The 21737-nt window shown below is 35.8% G+C and overlaps 1 protein-coding gene across 5 annotated transcripts in view; it reads left to right on the top strand.

Moving 5' to 3' along the window:
• LOC140156012 (lipoma-preferred partner homolog) overlaps window positions 1-21737 on the top strand; it is a 46823-nt gene that overhangs the window by 13907 nt on the left and 11179 nt on the right. For 2 of the 5 annotated variants that reach the window (XM_072179113.1, XM_072179093.1), the window contains exons 2-3: window positions 4956-5180; window positions 9422-9493. In XM_072179113.1, coding sequence (XP_072035214.1) covers window positions 4979-5180; window positions 9422-9493 — 274 coding nt within the window. In that variant the 5' untranslated portion in view covers window positions 4956-4978. Of the gene's footprint in view, window positions 1-4345; window positions 4460-4955; window positions 5181-9421; window positions 9494-21737 lie in introns of those variants that run through there. The other 3 variants (XM_072179131.1, XM_072179120.1, XM_072179103.1) reach the window with 2 other exon arrangements.

Genomic DNA, 21737 nt, shown 5'->3' with positions numbered 1-21737 from the left:
GTGATTATTTGTTCGAGTCACGGCTCTCAATATTATCAACAACAAATTATTTTGACAATGCGTGAGATTTTACTCATTTTCCAGCTTTTTGCGTGAGATTTACTACCTAGGCGTGGGATTATACTACCTTGGCGTGAGACCGTGAGAAAGTGACCCAATGCGTGAGACTCACGGCCAATGCGTGAGAGTTGACAGCCCTGCTCCCAATTAGAACTAGATCTAGTTCCTCGAGGGGGGTGCTGTGCCGCGCGCATACTGATATACTAGGCACTGAACAAGTGCTACTCCCAATCTCATGACTCTAGTGTTTTTCGGTCAGACAGGGATATAGAAATAAGGGACCATTTCCTGACAGCCATCCAGGCTATCTAGACATTTTTTCTGATAGCCCTGGCAGAAATTCAATACCGGTAGCCCTGAAAAACATTTTTTTTTCTTGGCCCAATATCGGACTCTTGTCAATTGTCATGTGGAGCTTAAAAACAGCAGCAAGTATCAATAGCCCAACGGGCTACATGAAAATTTAATAGCCATGGCTATCGGGCTACCGCTTATTTCGACCCCTGTTTCGATGTTATTTCGATGAGTCAAAGTGTAGCCTATCTTTTAACCCTTTTATGCCGATTTAAATCATACAGAATTGCTATGTTTTATCATTCCCCTCACCCCCCCCCCCCCCCCCCACACACCAAGATAATTGAGTTAAGACTATGAAGAACTTGAGTCGACATAAAGCTTTAAAAGATATAAAATTATAATGCAAAATGAGAGTTCTTCCTGTATTAATACTATACAAAATGAGAGTTCTTCCTGTATTAGTACGAGATACAAAATGAGAGTTCTTCCCGTATTTGGTAGAAAAACTGAATTTCTTTCTACGTTGTTTACTTCTTCCACTTCTTTTTGTAATTCTTCTCCCTCTTGGTTAAATCGAGATTCATTTGGTAGGATTGTAGAGATCATAAACTATTAACCCTAACACTGAACCCTGCTTTTTGATATCGGAAGTCAAATACAAAAAAGGAGAGAAGAAGAAGAATTTTTCACATGGCACCCCCGGGATTTGAACCTTTGACCCCCCGCATGCCAACCACACGATCACGGACCGGTAGCTACAATGTACACGGGTTATCGCTGCCCGGCCAGCAATTCCGTGAGCATATAACACTTAGGGTGATTGCCTGGGATTCGTGCATGCACAAAATTTTTCATTGTGGTATTTTTGGGTGTTAGGTAGTCCGAATAATCAGGGGCTGTGCAATAATTATGAGCCGGGGAGGGTAAAATTGGGGGGGGCAAGACATTTTTGGCGAGCCAAAAGGGGGGCATGCAATTTTGGCAAGCGAGGGGGAGGCAAGCGATTTTTGGCACACATTCATGGGCCGCCATAAAACGCTCTAAAAAGGCTTAGGAAAACAGTATGGAAACGCTTAAATATGCAAATTTTCATGCTGCTACGCTCGCAACATATATCTAGAATTTAAGGTTTGTAAATTGGGATCCCAAAAATTTGGCATGCGCAAGGGGGGGGGGCAAAGAATTTTTGGCGGGCCGAGAGGGGGGGGGCAAGCGATTTTTGGCGAGCCGTTTGGAGGGGGGCTCATAATTATTGCACAACCCCTCAGTCCCAGAACAAAATATTAATTTCTGACATGATCATGTTCTGGGTCTGAACTGTTTCCATGATATGAAATCTTGATGGCAAATTGGACAAAAGAAGCACATGGTTCTACTTGACAGCTTTTTAATCCCTATTCATGTTACGTGAATCATGCTATTGTGGACCATCCTTCTGATACTTGAGTGTATGGACAAGCGGAACGGCAGTGGCGTAACTACGGGGGGGGGGCAGAGGGGCAACGTGCCCCGGGCGCTACCCTTAGGGGGGCGCCAAATTGACCAATTCAGCATCGATTCTGCGCCCATGAAAGTCAAAATTTTCGCACAAAATCAATTGAAAGAACATTATTTTTAAGACCGATATTCAACTTCTAGTAGGCCTAACCAAAATTAATTAGTGGTAGGCCTTATTTGTCCAAAATTTCGCACATAATTGTTCCAAGAATTGCCCGCGTCTAAGATATTCTCGGGGGGTAGGGGCGCCAATTTTGTTTCTTGCCCCGGACGCTACCAACCCTATAGTTACGCCACTGCAGAACGGTCTTTTGTCTACCTTTCTGATTGTAAACAGACGAGGAGGTCAAAATTGTCATCCTCGCCGAATAGGAAAGACAGCGTAATAGTACGGCACTAGGTGTTAGGGATAGCCAAATCCAAGGAAATACTACTGATTACGAATCTGAGCTTTTGCCATCTTGGCTGATCACTTGATGGGAAGAGTCACTATAGTATAACAGGTATTTGATAGCGAATTCCCCACACCCACCATACACACCAAGCTGAAAGTGATTCAAGACTAAGAAGAATATGTAAAAGTTGAAATAAAACATCTATAGGCTTACTACTGTCAGCATGAATGGTTTTGTAGTTTATGTTTTTAACATTTTCATGCAAAATGAAGTCATTTACTGAAAGGAAATTTCATTAGGAATTCAATTCATATTATGCACTCAAAAATATTAAACATGTACCATGGGTACTCAATTTACAGTCAAGAAATTAACACACTTTACTTCCAAGGTACCCAAACACTATGTTTTTATTTAACTATAAGGAAAAAGTAACCCCACATGACATGCCCAATCAAATGTAATGTTAAATTTTGTTTAATACAGTCCACAAATTAGACATAAATACATAAGTGCAGCAATATATAAATTGTATGGGTTTATTATTAAATATTTAAGGTGGTATTGGAGGCATTTTCTAGAAATTAGGAAATGCTTTGAGCATGTTTTTTTAAAGCGGATTAATTGAGTAGGGTAAAGTACACTGATCAACATGCCTTTTGTTTGAAGCAAATCGGACATATGGTTTTCATAATACATCAAATTATATTTTATTTGTATCTTATTGTTTTTATCAATAATCAATATCAGTTTTGAGCTAAAGGACTGTAAAGACTAATAATGTAATTTTTGCCAATATTTTGCTAAAAACCAATGCATACTTTTGCCCTGACACTTGGTCAAAGTATTTCTAATATGTTCTAATGTATTATATAGTGAAGCCGCCCCATACTTAATTAGCATTTATAAAATGCAAATTAGCTCATTAATTCTCGGTATAGGTTTCATTTGTATTTAATTTACAAGTAAAATCAATAAAAACAGAAAAATTGGTATATGAATACATGTACATATGTATGTTTTGACAAAGACCCGGCCTGTTTACACACAGATAAGATTTAGATGATTTCAATTGGGACATCAAATGCAAATTGTGACTAAGGATTAGTGCCATTATTTAATATTATTATTATTATTATTTGATGTGGCTTTTACACTAAATAAAGATGTACAACCTGAGAATGATAGTCAACGTTAGTGTGAATTTATTTAAAATCCCCTCACTTGCTCTTCAATGTTGTGAACTCAACTTCTATGCATGTTTGTTTACACTAGCTGCAAAATAGCATTTCAGGCAATTTGAAGTGGCAGAACTTTGGAAAATATAGCGAGCAGGAAAGACATTCAAATTGAATGGACTGTCGTTGAATGGACTTCGATTCTAATGTCAACCCAGGTCAACTTTTTTTTAATTTTGAAGGGGATTCAAAGTTGAATGAAGTCAACTTTATGGTCTGTGTAAACGGCCGTTCATGGTTAAGCATGGAAGTAAGAGAATGGGACAAAATTTGCCAAAAATGTTTAGTTTTGAATAAATCAATGGTAAAGATAATATTAAAAATGTATGTAACTGTAGTGTAAGATAGATTTCCAATTTTAAGACCATGTTCACCTCCTTCATGATCTGATTCTCATACCAAAACTTAGCACTTTTATGCCCACTTTTGCTTGAAATTGCCCTGACAGCATATTGATTTTGTCTGGGAAATGTCCTAAAGGTTAGGAGTTTACCATGAACTTGAGTGGGCTAATAATATCCTTCATGTAGTGCACAATAAGGTTATTAGGGTGCAATCCTGCCTGCAATACAATTGGCAGATGCCAGATATGGCTAAAAATGACAACATATGGCAGCTATCTTGCACTGATAGTAACCTACATTGTATACAACACATCAGCTGTGCTATGGTTGTATGCATGTGGGTGGGTGTTTCACAATACAGATAGAGATCAGGATCTATACAGACAAGATAGTTCAAGAACACTATACGTCACTTCACCAGTGTTTACAACTCTTCCAAATATGGTCATAGGGGTATGTGTCATCAGTTCATAGCCGTCAATGAATGACATGTGCATTGTTGTGTGATCACTCTGACAATACTTCCAGCCTGGTTGTGACTGGATGTGATGAGCTGTGCTATGTATGGTATTAATAAGCAGATAATTTTACAGGATTCACCAGTACATGTCTACAGGCTAATTGAGTGGTAGGAATTTGATGCACAGGGTTGTTGTGTATAAAGACAAGACTGGAATTGATTTAAATTGTTGTATTATTTTGTATTGTGTAACTTTTTTTTCTTTCGTGTGTTCTTTTATTTCTTTATTCTTTCATGTGATATTTATCAATTCAACATATTTGATTACCATATAATGTAGAGCTGTTCATTCATCAAAATAAGATATATCACTATATTCAGTGTTATTCACCCTTACATTATTCCATTGTAGATCCTTCATGTATGTTTTCTCAATATTTATTTCATTTTTTCATACATCATTCATATATTTACTCAACCAATTTTTTATTCATTCATTTCCTCATTCATTTTCTCTCCATTCATTCATTCATTTACATATCTGCCCATGTTCATGTTAGTACACACTGCAACTTCTACATGTAGTTGAAAATACAATGTACACTGTATAAACTATATTCAAAAGTCCTGCATCAACTGAGATTGAGACATTTACTTTTTACAGAGGGATCATAAAACATTGTAATCATGACGACCATGGCTAAACTAGAACAGGAATTGCTCAAATTAGATGAGGAGAGAGAGGCACTACGCGGTCCTGGATCACAGTATACCAAAACAACAGTCACTTCACGATCTATCTACCAAAGCGAACCAAGAAAATATCGTCCTGTATCACCACCAAAGTCAAGAGCTCCAGGATCACTACCTCCTTCAGGGCCACACAAAGGTAGGTTTTAGTCCTCTACATTTCCAGGGTGTTATGATTTGATAAGAATTGTTTGCTTCCTTCAATTTCTTCTCCTTGTACCAACCCCAATCCTAGCATGATAATGTCACTCATTTTAAATGCCAAGTAGTTCTCAGTCATGAAAATGTGAATTTAAAAAATTACATGATGTGGTCATTTTCATAATGGTTTCATCTACATTGTAGATAGCATAGTTGGCAAGTCGTATGTCTGGTATTAGATGTTAGGCAACATGCCCCTGCAGACTCCAAATAGTTTGACACAATTCTCATGCCCAAATTCATCTTTTATTTGTTAAGTTGCCAGTGTGAAAACCACATGGGCAGATTTATTAAAGCTTATAGCTTTAAGGTTCATAAGCCTTAATTTATTATGTCATTTATTTAGCAAATTGTATTACTTCAAATGGTCATTGTTAATCGATTGGGGTTATTACTCAAATGTAGGTTAGGGTTTTATCAAATTATCATACATAACCTGGTGATCAGTTTATTACAATGTAGATAAAATAACATACATTGAATTCAAATTACCTGGGCTTCCCTGAGATTATTATAGGTATTAGCAATTGAAAGAACCCTCATCAGTACATAAATCATATTATATAGAGGAGGACTCCTGACTAAATTTTTTTCTACTATATATTTATATCTTATTATCTTTCCAAAACAATTTTGCCACTGAATTTTAATACCCATTGAGGACCGAAACATTCAGGTTGTTGATAGTAGGCATAGCTTGTTTATGAAAACATAATAGAAACGTTTCATACTTGGGTGGTAAAAACACTAGAGTGTTAAAGCGTTACGCACCCACACTGGCGGTGTGCAGGTTACTTGACTTTGATTACCGGGTACTAGTATCTTCACAAGCGTTTTCAATTACAGCGATATTGAGTCTTGTAGACAGATGTGTTTTAGTGTGTTCTCTAACACGAGATACATTTGATGCAAGGGGTGAATGCTAGTACATTCGGCCAAAAGGGTGAAGGGCATGTTTATAGATAAGGTGTTGGCAGATGAACCTACGATGCACGTGGTAATAGTTGGGTTTTTTTTTTTGTGGCAAGTCTTTTCACAGATGTGAAATCTATTTCAAACGGTGTACTCGGTCAATGCAACACACTGTTAGCCTGGATATGAAATGTAATTCTTTGAACAGTCAAACATCCCGCCATGTTTTCTATTTCGGACTAGCATATGACCACCATTTTTGGGTGGCGAGTTCAAAACGCGTGGCCATATTCTTTTTGTTGGGCTGATGCACATTTTGAAAATAAAATGATTATCGGATTCACACATCAGAGAATTTTGTGTTACCAGATTAGTTACTTGTCAAACTATTGTTGGATTATCAATATGTTTAACTTTGAACCTGGTATAGTTACTGCAATACATGTAGCTAATATTTTTTAATGACAGTAATTAACACATCTTAAATATTCTGTGACGTTCAGAGGTTGTAATAATTAAATCCAAACCCTTAGGAAATAAAAGTTTTGATAAAATTGACCTGATTATTTTGAAAACTCAATTTGTATATGAAATGTGAAAAAACAGGCTTATTTAAAATTATTTGAACAAATTTATCACTTTAATTTCACAAATTAAAGCGTAAATATTATGGGATCATCGTAATTCCTGATGATAAGTTTTAAGTAATTACAAGAAGGAACATGCTCGTAATAATTACCTGTCATGAAACTAATAATGTATCTAAATAATTCTGTGGTCAGCCTCTTTGGTGTAATATGCCTGATGTGATCTGTATGTAGATGGATCACTAGGATTCATCATCAACTGACAGATTGCATTACTAAAAACAGATCTGAGCTATTGCTGGACTTAAATACCAACTGAAAATAAAACAAACTATAAAGTACCCATACGAAAAAATGTCAGCTGCCTAATTTGGATTTGCTCACATTGGTTCAAATACTACTTGGACAGCTAGTGCAACATGGAGTGCCCAATGAGCACTGATTTACCTTAAACAGTCCATGGGTGATATTTTTGAGAACTCCCATGTTAAATCATGTTGACATTGTGACCTGTAATTTAATTTGGCCCAATAGCATGAATGATTTAAACTGAAAGTGTTTCTATCAGCATAGCAGAAAACCGGCAAATAAAAGTGATAGTTTTTAATTGATTTGATACAATTAATTAATACTAATAGGGCATATATATATTTGTATGGCAAAAGATAAACCATGTACCACAGATTATCAAATTGTAATCATCCTTATATGCCAGTTTCATCCCTGTACTTGGCAATATTGATTAAAACTGTAAATGTCAAGGATGGTTTCAGGTCCTTTACATAGAACATAATGCATATAAACCTGTCTTTGCCAATTTCAATATTTCATTCAAAAATGGCTGCTTATTCATTGAATACCAGTATTTTAAATCTGATTTATAATACCAAGGTAAAATCTGTGTGAATTGTACAGCAAGTCAGAGATGAAATTTCTATTTAGGGACACACCATTAGATATTATCGGGGGGGGGCTAGGGAGTTTTTTGAAAAAAAAAGTTTTGCCTCACTGATGAGTAAAAAAAAAAAATTTTGCTTCACTGATGAGTAAAAAAAAAAATTTTGTCTCACTGATGAGTAAAAAAAAAAAATTTTCCCTACCCAGTTCTGTATAAAGTTATACATTAAAATTAAAAAACGACAACTTCGCCGCCAAAGGCGGCGAAAAAAAAAAATTTGCTTTTGAAGTCAGCGAAAAAAAAAAAAATTTCTGCCTGACCCAAACTCCCTAGCCCCCCGATAATATCTAATGGTGCGTCCCTTAGGTCAATGGGATTTAGAGTCAAGTTGATAGATTTGTGTTCTTTGATGTAATGATAACAAATTATAAGGGAGGAATTACTCTGGTGGACCAGACATTCATAGGGCTGTTCCATTTGAAATCTACCCCCCCTTGTTTAAGAGGACACTGTAATTTCATCAATTGAACTATTATCAATTCAGATGTGGTAAATATTTACCAGGTGGAGTTTACACACTTTGGCCCCTATTTGGCAAATTTCCATTGGAATTTCAAAATCATCCAGTGCTACTTTTCCCCATGATGAAAATTGTTTGATCTATCTGGAGTGGCTAATACTGTTGATGCATTGTTGCATTACAAATTCTTCTTGAAGGGGGTATGTTTTTCAAATGGAATAGCCCATTAGGGGCTGGGAAAGGTCAGCGATTCCTGTGTACCTAGCAAACCGTAATTAAAAGTGTACCATCAAAAAGATTATGTCAAAGCTCCCAGCTTCATATAAATAATTTCATGTGTATTACTGGGCTTTGAAAAGCTACTTAATGGCAGTGTGAACTACATGTATCCCGCTATATAGACTTTGTGTCGTAGAATTAATGCTATTAACCTGTTTTATGCAGCTATCTGTCTTGGCTATATTTTGGGTGTCTTGGCATTTGGTATTGATCACAACAACTATGCATTTAAAGTCATATGATTTCTCTTAAAATTAGATTTACTATTCTTTGCCTAGAAATATGAAATATATATAGCCTGCATAGATACCTAGTGTCAGTAAGGTTTTCTATTGAAAGCTGAAATAATGAGTTCAACAAAAAGAAAACACAATTAGCTTGACTGCTTTGACAGCTCTGGGGGATATTGTGTATAATTATGACAGTAATTGAAATTTTGCTGTGTTATCTTATAAACACAACTAATTTGACTGACTCCATTAGTACATGTATAAAGTGTAAGTTGGGCCATAGATTTAAAATCTATGGTTGGGCAAAATACTAAATTCATTTTGACTTCAAGTAGACTACAATGTATTTGCTATTCAATTTATGATGGTTTAAAAAATTCACTGATTACCAAATTGTTATAAAAGATGACTGGGGGTCAAAACACCTCAAAGAATTAAATTGTTGGCATACATACCAGTACATATCTTGACTTGACCAACTTTTCATTTAGACCCCAAAGAAAATATTCCCCCATGCTACCTAAGGTAATGCTTAAAATGAAATGCAGCTACCTGCTATAATGTTGTGGTACTTTGCTAACCAATATTTTGCTACATTTTCTGTAGATAATGCATGTACATGTAGATTATAATGCTTTTGAATTCTAACCAATTTCTTGCCTGCTGTTTGTCTCTTTACTCTTATATATTTGCCTGCTGTGTGTGTTGTTTGCTTGTACTATTGATGCTGTGTACATGCGTATGTACGTTTAGGAGCTCCGCCACCTACCCTCCCTAAACCTTACAGAAAACCGACTGATACCTCAGATGACACGGCGAGTAAAGGTGAGTAGTGAGGGACACTGCCCTCTGGTGTTTCACTTGGCAGGTCAATTAAAGGGATGTACACTACAGGTATGACTTGCATCTAAAGTTATCTTCGTAATTGGGTCATTAAAGGGCTACTTTTTGACTTTCATCTTTGGTCTTGTATGTGTGAGAGCTAGTTAAAAAGGTTCAAGTTGTTACACTTTTGCAAATATACAAATATACTTTGTGTACCTTTATGAAATATTAGGGCAATTCCAAGCGCATCATTCCGCAACACAAAGTTACTTACATGTAACTTTCTTTTTAATGCAGCAGCCAAATTAAACATGTAGGTGAATAGCATAATGGAAACTATTTTTGGCAAGAGAGTAGGAGAAACTTTGCCAAACCACCCTAATTTCCTAATATGCAAACTTCGCGTTGCGGAATGATGCACTTGGAATTGCCCATTTTTTATCATCTTGGTTACCACATGCACAAACTGTTGAAAGGAAAATATTCATTTTAAAAAAGTGAATCTGTACCAGCAGTTATTGATCCTGTTATAATGTTATTATCTCTGATGAAGACCAATTACTCTGTAAATGCAGATAATTATACTGCTTGCTTGTAACGCTCTCTTTTTGCCCTTTGGGATGTCATTATTATTCAGCTTTCATTGGATTATTCTTTTTGTTTCATGTATGCGGAAAGGATCAGAACATGTGATAATCAATAATAAGTGATCATTATTCATGAATGTAATTTCAAAATGAAACATGAAGATTTCAATATTTTCTCTGACCAATAAGGTCCTAAATGGCCTATAATTGCAAGTTATCCTTTCAGTGGCAAAGTTAGATTCAAAATTTTCTGATTGGGAGGTGTTACCAACAGATGTAACACTTGTTCTTCCACTTCTTGTGACAGAAAACATTGAACTTGGAATTAAGTAAACAATGACCTGATGAACAATGGCATTTTTTTGTTGATTATCACATGTTATGACCTCCAAATTCACAAAACAACAAGAAATCCAATGAGAGCCAAAAACATTTCCTTCCATGGATACTGAATACAAAGCAAAAGGGTTTTGCTGCAACTTTCATATCTTAGGTTACATTCATTTGAATGAATGCTGCAACATCCATTTGGGACCATTGCAACAAATGAGGTGTCATAATGCGCAGAAATAAATTCTGCTTTAACTGCATATCCCAAATTTGGCATACGACAACCGCTTTTGGAATACTGGTCATGCATTAAGGGGTTAGTTACTTTTTGGGATGTGTTTATTTACACAAAACAAATCTTACCCAGGAATCCATGATTCTGATTTCTGACAATCTCAGGTTGATGATTTAAGTTGCGTAATTGTGTGTTTTACACAAAGCATGCATGAGGTGTACCTTTAATATCAAGGCAAGTAATTCCATCTGGGATCCAATCTGTTTGAAGGCGGCTCAACTTCCCATTACAAATGAAAAGAATACAGAGCATACGCAATGAATACAATGAGATATGCAACACACTGCTTGTTGGCTTTTACTAATGACAATACATGTTTACAAAATAAGTCCAAAAAGCTTGCATTGTGAATTTTGACCAATTGATATCTTGCTGCCAGTTGTGCTGAAATTTTTATCTATAAAGTGGATTTTTATTTTGGAAGTAGATGTACATGACAGAGTGGATAGAGTTTAAGGTAGGAATGTGTAGTGTTTTCTAAATGGCCTCTTTTTAGATTCATATAGGTCAACATGTTTTTATTTCACCTGGTGATTGGATCCCAAGAAGAGTTTTACTGCTTCACTGATATGTGCTCATACATGTAGGAATAGCTCTTCATAAAACTTTTTTATACACAATATTGATTGTTTTTGAATTATTTGCATGCTGCTGTGATGGTTTGTAGCCTGTAGGTCTGGATTCTTGCATAATTTCTTAAATTGTAGAAATTGCTTATGTCTCAAGTGGAGTGTAACACCATGCTGGATTTCAATGGCAGATTCGGATCACGTACGATAATCTAATCCCGCTGGGCGTATACATATGCGTAGAAGGACGATTTGTTCGTACATTGGCTTTGCAACTGCATAAACACACTGATTCGAATCTGCCGCTGCAAAATCCAACCTAGCGTTATTTATTTATTTATTTATTTATTAGACTCTATACACTGGAGATTGCACAATATCATAATAACAGTAAAATATAAAATAGCAAAATACATTCTGAAAAGATTACAATAATATACATGTTTAAAATACGAATTAATACCAGTGCAGAGAATGGGACGAACAGGTGCGTATCACCTCTAAGACCATCCCACCTCAAGACCAAAAATAAGCCGCCCATGCCCAGTCCCCTCCCCCCTTTAAGTAGACCTGCACATAGTGCAGCTACATGAAGAAAACCACGTGCACGTACTGTTGGCTTTGAAATTTGAATCAAATTTTGAGTTTAAAAAAGAACCGCATTAGTTTTAAAAATAGAAAAGATAAAGAAGACCTAGTACTAGGAGGAAGCCGATTCCACAAAGATACAATGCGGTTGAAAAAGATGACTTGAATGCCTCAGTCCTACAAAAAGGAACCTTAAGAAGAAGAGGAGCAGTAGATGATCTAGTGGTGGGATGCCCTTGTCCAGACCCAGAGTTGCAAAATTTGACATATTTGTCAATGTCCAGGTCATACACACCTGTAATACACTTAAAAAACAATGAAAGGTCAAGCTGTTCCCTACGCATTGTAAGAGGGAGCAAGTTCAATTGGCACAAGCGCTCCCGATAGTCCAGATCAGGATAGTGCATAATGAATTTGGTAGCTCGCCAATTTGGTTACTCTCAACTTGAGAGGAGACACACTATAGTATGTGATAGTGGATACAATCAGGTGGGCCAGTAAATAAGTAATGTCAGGTAATTCAATTTTGAGATGTGGCAGCAAAAACTATTTACCTTCTTTCCCAGAAGGGGCGATCTCACCAAAAAGGTTGACTTTCTCACAAGAAGGGTTGACCTACTCACAAGAAAGGTTCCAACTTTTTTTTTACATTTTTGGAATTGGATGATGATATATCAACATAAAGAGAGGGTTTTTTAGGGGAGGGGGGGGGGGGCAAGGTGATAACTAGTAGACAATCCCCTGGACAAGCTCCTGTAAATACAAAATGTACTTCATGCTGGTCACAAGCGCTCATCCTGTTAGGCCTACCCAGTTACATCTCTGAATGATAAGTAAAACTGCAGCAACAAAAACACACACCTATTAAAAATGACATTTATAAATAAATAGCTACATCATGAACCTACCAGGATAGCACTACCAGGTTCAGGTTGAGGTTTTATAATAGGCATGTTTGTTTGAATTGAATCTATAAATAGTTGGTATCATCAAGTTCAATGATGAATTTTATTTCATCAGTGAACTTTGTGATACAAAATTGGTAAACCACAGGAAAAAATATGTAGGTGAAAATATAGTTGCATTTCCTGACTTCCTTGTTTTAAATGCTATGAGAAAACGGATTTAAAAATACCTAACCACAATGCTGGAACTATAATACTTCTGAAGTTGAATGGGGGATAGATAGATAGATAGAAATCTTTCTTTATTGAGGGTAAAACAGCTTCAGTGACAAGCACTGCTTTCAAGCAGGCCCTCATACAAAGTACATTATAATATATACAGACATAATTAAAATTTACACAAGATGTACACATTAAAAAAAAAAAGAAAGGTATCAAGTTACTAGAAATACAACAAAAAAGTTATGTGATAATAATGAAATTGAATGAAAATTACAATATACTCAAGGATAAACTTTTCAAACAGGAGCTTGGTAAATTTTTGATTTGAATTGGCCTATTTAAATATTCTCCAACTCTGCTCTAACTACCGGAGATAAATTATTCCATGCATAGGCTGCTCTCACATGAAATGTACGTAGCCCTGAATTTGATTTAAATTTTGGCACAATCAATGTATTTGTACTATGATTTCTAGTTTGGTGGGTATGGATATCATGTACAAAGTTAAATTGAGAAGATAAGTATGATGGACTTAAGTTCCTTAAGCATTTAAAAATGAGCAATAATAATTGATTATGCCATCTATTATCTAGTTTAAGCCACTGAAGTGTTTCCATCAATTCATTTATTGGCGTTCTAATATCTCTTGGAAAGTATTGATCTGGCCAAATTATTATGAAGAACCTGTAATTTGTTATGAAATTCAATTGAAAAATTTGACCAAACTGTGCTTCCATAGTCAAGGTGAGGAAGAACAAGGGCATTTGATAACATTACAGTGGTATGGAATGGAAGAAAGTGTTTTACGCGCCTTATAATACCAGTTCTTTTTGAAACATTCTTACACATATAATCAACATGAGCTGACCAGGACAAGTTACAGTCAAATTTTACACCTAGATACTTAAATTCATCAACTCTTTCAATAATGTTACTATTATAGATAAGTTGAATTTCACTGAACCTTTCAAGCTTATGTTTTGTGCCAAATATCATAAATTTAGTTTTGTCAACATTTAAAGTGAGTTTGTTAGCTTTGAACCAATCAGCTACTTTACTTAGACATGACTCTAATTGCATTTGAAGATCAGAAACAGTCTTAGCTTTGCACATTAATGATGTGTCATCAGCATACATAACAGTTTTACAATTACAACCAACAACATCAGGCAGGCAATTGACAAAAATTATGAATAATAATGGGCCTAGTATAGAGCCTTGAGGAATTCCTATGTTGACAGATTGAAAATCAGAAAGTGTTGATCAAAATACCAACAAGAACCACTGTGTATGGTAACTTGCAATTGCACATCATCCATTCAAATTGACCTGTGGTACATTTCTTTTTATGCCTCCACCGGAGGTATTATGTTTCCTGGTTGTCCGTCCGTCCGTCCGTCCATCTGTCCGTCCGTTCGTCCGTCCGAGCTTGCGGGTGCAATATCTCGGAACTGATAAGATGTACAGTGATGCAATTTGGTGGAGGGATGGTCATTGGCGGTCTTCAAATTCCAGTAGGTTTGGTTAGTGGGTCAAGGTCACCCAAGGTCATCTAGGGGTCATCTGAGGTCAAATTGGCAAAAAACGTTGTATGGGCATGAAACTTGGTGGGTACTGTAAACATTTAGAACCAAATTTTTTGAGGGTCATTTTGGGGTCATCCGGGGTCACCCAGGGGTCATCTGAGGTCAAATAACTTAAAACTGTCGTATGGGCATGAACCTTGGTGGGTACTGTAAACATTTAGAACCAAATTTTTATGGGTCATTTTGGGGTCATCCGGGGTCACCCAGGGGTCATATGAGGTCAAATAACTTAAAACTGTCATATGGGCATGAAACTTGGTGGGTACAGTCAACATTTAGAGTCAAATTTTGACGGTCTTTTGGGGTCATCCGGGGTCACCCAGGGGTCATCTGAGGTCAAATAACTTAAAACTGTCATATGGGCATGAAACTTGGTGGGTACAGTCAACATTTAGAGTCAAATTTTTGGACAGTCTTTTCGAGTCATCAGGGGTCACCCAGGGGTCATCTGAGGTCAAATAACTTAAAACTGTCATATGGGCATGAGACAAAATGGGTCAAGGATCTTTCATTTGTTACACTTTTTCTAAAAACCTACACTGTCATCTAGAGATGGCCAGTTCCTAGTGAAATTGCACCAGTTAAAATGATACGCGTCAAGGTGGAGGCATTGCGGCCGACGCTTTGCGTCGAGAACCGCGCAAGTCGAGAACCGCTCTAGTTTACAATTATCATGCTTCCAACAATAAATGTGAAAAATTAATTAATTAATTAATTAATAATTTCCTTTTGTGTATGTAAGTTTAGTCCATTTTATAATGCCCTCACAGCTTTACTCCCCCCCCCCCACCATCATAGTTGAAATTATTACAGTTGAAATTATTACATTTTGGCAGTGCTTAGAATTCAGGGTTAGGCCCTTTACAATTAATTCTTAGTTTCCTGTTTCCCGCCCGCGTCCAAAGTTGAGAATTGCAAAATATTTAATTATTTTATTTTTATTTTGGATTTTCTCTTTTAAAATAACTTTAAATGACTTCCTTTGCTCTTTCTGACTTTGCTCATATCAACTATAATGATGAATAAACAAAGAACATTTAACTCTACCATTACTTATTTATAAAATCAAACATAGTTGTAAAATAATTAAATGCATGGTCCTAGTCAAAACAGGTTGATGTAGGTTGCGACCACATGTTTTAAAATAAAGAAAATAATAGATAATTAATAATTAATAATTAAAAGTCGCCTCATCCCTTGTTTTCAACCATGAAACAGGAAACTAAGAATCAATTGTGAAGGGCCTTAGAGAAGTTAATTAGTGCCATGGGTCACACAGTACACATGTTTAATTTTAGAAGGGGCATGTATGTACTATGTAGCATACAATTGTTTTGCAGCAAAACCATGGTCTTTAGAAACTAATTTGGGGCAAAAACTATGATCCATTTAGGAGTATATGGTATAAAGTTTTCCATTGCAAACAGAATGAATGGCTGCCAACTAAAGCAGCATTCCATGTTTTTGACAGGTGGGTTAAACCAATCAGGCAACACTAAATTAGACCAACAACTTCCTCATGAAATGAAAGGGGAAATGCTACATCATTTGTTTCAGTATACTAAAGGAAGCAATTTATTCAGTACCTCAATTGTTGGGATTAACTTGTGGTTATCAGGTGATTAATACTGATTATATTTGGTAGTGTTCAAAACTATGATGTCATTTAGACTTACAACATTTGACAGGCTGCATCTGTATCCTGATGACCCATGATGACCTAAAATCACCCACCTAAATAGCTGTAGGCATATGACATATTGCAATATTAATATGTAAAGCATGAAATCCAATTGGGGAAAAAACACTTTAAAATGGTAATAGGACCATTAAAAGACCAGCGAACTTTACCCCCAGACGTTACCATTCCAAGAAAATAGCAAGATTTCTAGGTTACGATAATTAGGGGCTTTAGATATTGGCAAGGCAACAAAATGAATGTCTTGAAGAAATGGAAAACAGCAAAGCAGTATGCAACATTTTTACTAATTAGACACTTAAAAAGTGTATTCATTGGTCAAAGTAATGGAAGTAAAGATGTGATGGAAGTTTTCAAGAGCAATCAGTTGGTGGAATTTAGAGGAAGTTGATTGCAGTTGGAATTGTTTCTACTTTAATTAGAACTGGGTTAGATCTCATACTTCGCTATTATTTTTGACAATGTTGAATTTGTGAATGAAGGTTTATAGCAGCATTTGAATTCATTAAAACCTTGGTTTGGTAGACTACTGGCCTGGTTACTTACGCAAGGTTAAATAATTGGACATAAAATTTTATTCCATGCAATCAACTCTCAATATCGCTGACAATATAGATTGGAATCTGTTCCCTTGAATTTGGTGGTTGTGTGGGCAAAAATATGATCCCAGAACCTATGCACGTGTGATACCATTACACTGGAATCTGTTCCCTCAACTTTGATAGTTGTGAGTGGGAGTGAAGATAGCGCTTGCATGCCTTCGGCATCATGCCAACAAGTTAAAAATATGATCACACCATGTTTTTAAATTTGATAGATGGAAATAAAACCATACCAAAATGTGTCATCCAAACATAATTTTGTAGACATTTCTGACAGAGTTGGAATGCACACTCTAGGGGATTTATTATTGCATTGTACGTGAGTTTATTTTTGTGGTATGAAAATTTAAAGCAAGAACTAAAACTTCCAACACTTTATTTGATTACTTCATCATTAATAACAGGAATTGTTTATTCAAGTTTACCAAGAATTGAATAAAAGTTAAAAACAAAACAATGAAGATAAAATTATGGCAGTTGCTCAAATTTGGTGGCGACAATAAATATTTGTTTGGCCATGATATAGTACCCTCAAAGAAATTATATAGTACCTTTTGGTGGGGTTTGGATCAATATTTTTGGAAATTGGGAGTATGGTTTTCTGTTTTGGCTGAGTATCAAGATTATAGGCCTACATACTTCATTTAAATTTGGATGTATGTTGAATTGTAAGTGCTAATCCGGCTTGAAATAGGTGGGGGGACAGTCAGCCAAAATTGTCAAAAAGCAGCTGAAAATAACAAAGAATGGGTAACTTTGCTGAAAGGTGGGGGCACATACCCCTGTCCCAACCCCGGATTAACGCCCATGGGTTGAATATAGTTTTGGGTATTGAAGCCGATTTATTGAAATTTCAAATTGGGAACATAAAGCTAGCACGCTACAATGTATATGTATTTCGTTACAACGCTTGAAAAATGGGAGAATTGCAAAAACCCTTGTTTTACTTTTTTCTTCTCTGTATATACGAGGGTCATTCCAGAAGCCAGAAGTTCTTATGGGTCTTATTTACCTTATAGTATGATTTTTTAAAATAATTTTTCATGCATTGTAGGCAAAGGAAAAATGGAAATTGGGATTTAGTACATCAAAAATGAAAATGTGTACAGATATCTACATAGAGGACATAAAGAAACCAAATTGAAGTGATCATAAAGTACCCATTTGGTCATTTAAAATGGTTTCAATTGAAGCATACATGTAGGTCATGTACGTAAACAAACCATTGGAAATTATGTAAAATGACAAAAGTCTACTTTAACAAAAACCACTGCTTTTTTAGCTCAGGTAAAAGGATTGTAATCAAATTTAATCTTCCATAAAAATTCCCAGGCGTTATGCAGAAATTGTCTGTATTCAAAGAAATGGCTATTAAATGGAAGCAACTTTCCAGAGATATATGGCACTTGGTATTTGAACTTCACTGATAGTAATATCAAAATAGCAAGTGAGAAATGTGGTTGGGTGTCTTTATATTTAACTTTCAGCTTGAAGACATTAAACTTAAAAGTTGTGTCATACAGATGGACCCGAGCAGATTCCTAGATGCTCTGAAAGACCCTCGGACGTTATGTAAAAATTGGATGCTGGTGTATTTTTTACTGGTAATCTCTTGGGTTGGTTTTATATTCATAGGCGTAGATCGGGGATAAATCCCCAATATTTTGCCGGGGAGGGGATGGTCCATACAATCATCCCCCCAATGTGGACACCTGTATGTGTGTTTCTGACCAAATTAACCTCATTTGCCCATTTTAGCCCCAAAAGTGCACATTTTTACCCGCTTCGCACACATTACATTTGCACCATATTTTATCCATTTAGCTTCAATATGGCAAAATTGTTTGCGTGCTTCGAACGCATTTGTACCATTAACTTATTCTGTCGCCTGAAGGTGCTTGATTCACTATACTTTCAAGAAATGTTTTCCAACCCCATCCCCCATTGTCAAAAAGAAATCTATGCCACTGTTTATTTGATGTTATTTCAGTTATAATCTGTTAGTATAATCATAACTCTTCATATCAAGCTGATCTCATAGGAGGGATACACACATATTTTCATTTTTAAATATTTTAATATATTTTTATCATTTGCAGTGTATCAAATCTTCAGTTCTGAGATCACCTACAAAATCAGTACACATTTTCCCTCAGAAGGTGATATTCCAATGTATAACGTGCCACTTTTGATGAAGATTGCATTTACAGTTTAAGAGCGGAAGCGTTTATTGGATGACCCTCATACTTCATAACTTTGTGACCAGTGCAAACAAACAAAAATAAAGCTCCAGCTATTACCCTTATTATCGTTGAAATGTTACTTGATGAACCATGGGGTATGACATCTAATAGTTCGAATCAGGCTAGTACCATATATTCAATGCAAGGTTTAGGCCTTAGATGTTCAGCGATCACTGATGGTATATAATTTATGATTTGCATGTTGCACTCCATAAAAAAGGGTGTAATAAAGAGAATTACATTTCATTAAAACAAATTCAAATCTATAATGGCTTGCCATATAAAATAAAAGCCAAATTCAAATTTATAATGGCTTGCCATATAAAATACAAGCCAAATTCAAATCTATAATGGCTTGCCATATAAAATACAAGCCAAATTCAAATTTATAATGGCTTGCCATATAAAATACAAGCCGGCCGGCGACAGTGACATTTGCAAGAAGAAAGCTAAACCGCTCATCTGCCTGTCCTGGCCATCATATATCTATCTGTCGTCATCTTTTCCATATGTTCTGCTGATCACATTATACATTGGTCTGTCCTCGCTGTACTTCATGATACCAGGCTCATATCCCTGATACATGCTAATACCAAAAGACTATCATCTAACCAGCTTCACACTTTTATACTTGGGTATAATGATAGTAATTAGAAAGCTTTACCTATCTGTGAGTGCATTAATACTAGCATTGACTGCACCATGAACTTGAGAATGAGAGGCATAGCAGGCATTCCTTAAATGGTAAGAGGTCCTCTCCCTAATCGTGTCATTGTCATGGCAACTAGAAGCTTTAAAACATGATGACCTTTCTGACTTGGGGGTAGCCAAGTTCATTAATTTTGACCTATACTTCATGTTAATTTGACACTTAACATTTTTTTCATAAGAATTATTAATTTGCCTCTTGGTGTGATAAGTATACCATAGTATGAAATGAATGCACAGAGCTGTACCTAAGTATGGTTGACCTATGTAGTATATGGTATTGAAGCTGAAATAATTAAATTTTAGGAACTTTTGTTTTAGATGGTCTTCAATACTGCATACTGCATATGAAGCTTCTATGTTAAACACTCTATGCATTCATTTACCATTTTTGTCAGCAATTTCACATAAATTGTGATTTATTAGAGACAAATAGGACTGATTTTGGCATGTTTTTGTTGAAAAAGAAGAGATTTTATATTTTGAAGAATTCGATACGAGTATTGACTCAAACTTCATCACTCATCCACATTCTGAATCTTAGTTGGTCTTGCTTTGCTTTCCAATAGTGTGCATACAGCATCACAATTTGGCATGGACTAGATTACCCATCTCAATTTATCGGTCTCTGATATATCATATTAATTGGGTCTGAACGGAGGTGCCATAATAAAGGAGGACTCCCTAGCGTCTGTCAACAATGTCTTCTCAGAATGAAGTCTTGCTTGAGTGACTAACGCATAACATGCAAACAGAAATTTGATCGGCATTTGGTGTGTACATCCAAAGCACCATAAAAATATGTTTAGATAGAGTAATAGTATAGGCCTATATAATATACATCTCGAGCCATTTTGAGTATTCTAAAACTTTTGCTGTGTATTGAAAGTTTTATGATTTCAGTTAAATTCATAATGAACTTGTAAAATCATTTTAAATGAATTGGTCATTTGTTTTCAAACTTACTTTTTTTGTCCCAACTTATACATTGGAATCAGCCAAATTTGTTGTCTGTAGAGAACAATTTTGTACATGTATTTATGGCTTTTAAAAGATGAAAGTGTGCTGTACGGGGGTAAAAGTGAATGCTCAATGAAGCAGAAAAAAAAACCATTGTGTATTTTTTTAATTGATCACTAAAAAGCCATTTTGATATGAATACCTGAGTGGAAGAAGGGCCCAACTCCAATTTTTTACAAAAATGAGTTAGACCCAGCATTTTATTGCCAGCAGACTGTTCTTCCTTGTGTGTGAAAAATGAGCCAAAATCCACACACTAAATAGTCTTCCATGACCATGTACACTTAATCATGGTTTTCATGGAAGAAAGGCCCAATTCCATGGAGTTGGGCCCTTCCACAAATGGTTAAAGAGGAATTTTGTTCATCCATGAAATCTGCTTTTCACTACAAAAAACTTTCTTGCTAACATATTACATGCTTCTACTTGAGCAATTAATGGATAATTACCAAATTTCTGCAGCTATTTATAACACATCGGCTTTCGCAACTAGCACTTGCAGTATATTAGTGGAAGAAGGGCCCAACTCCAGCTCGTATTAAGGCCTGTTGCCATGGAAACATAATATATAATTTCGAATGCATATGATATTGTATGTTCATGTATTAAAGGTCCCCTGAACTTCCCTGAAGATGAAAACATTCTGTCTATAAAACTTTTCCAAATATTAAGTTTTTTCTTAATATCTCAACAGTTTTGATGGAGTTGGGCCCTTCTTCCACTCAGGTATTCATATGAAGGACACCTTATCCTCTAAAAACTGATAAACAGATAATGATCTTTGTTCAAAATCACATTAATTGGTCACCATTCCATGATTTATTTAGCAAGTGAATGGAAACATGATTGTATTATCATTTAAAAAGCATCTGCCATTGATTGTGTTTTTT

Source organism: Amphiura filiformis, chromosome 1 (genome assembly GCF_039555335.1).
Source record: "Amphiura filiformis chromosome 1, Afil_fr2py, whole genome shotgun sequence".
Classification (NCBI taxonomy): Eukaryota; Metazoa; Echinodermata; class Ophiuroidea; order Amphilepidida; family Amphiuridae; genus Amphiura; species Amphiura filiformis.
This window is presented reverse-complemented; position numbering and strand designations above follow the sequence as displayed.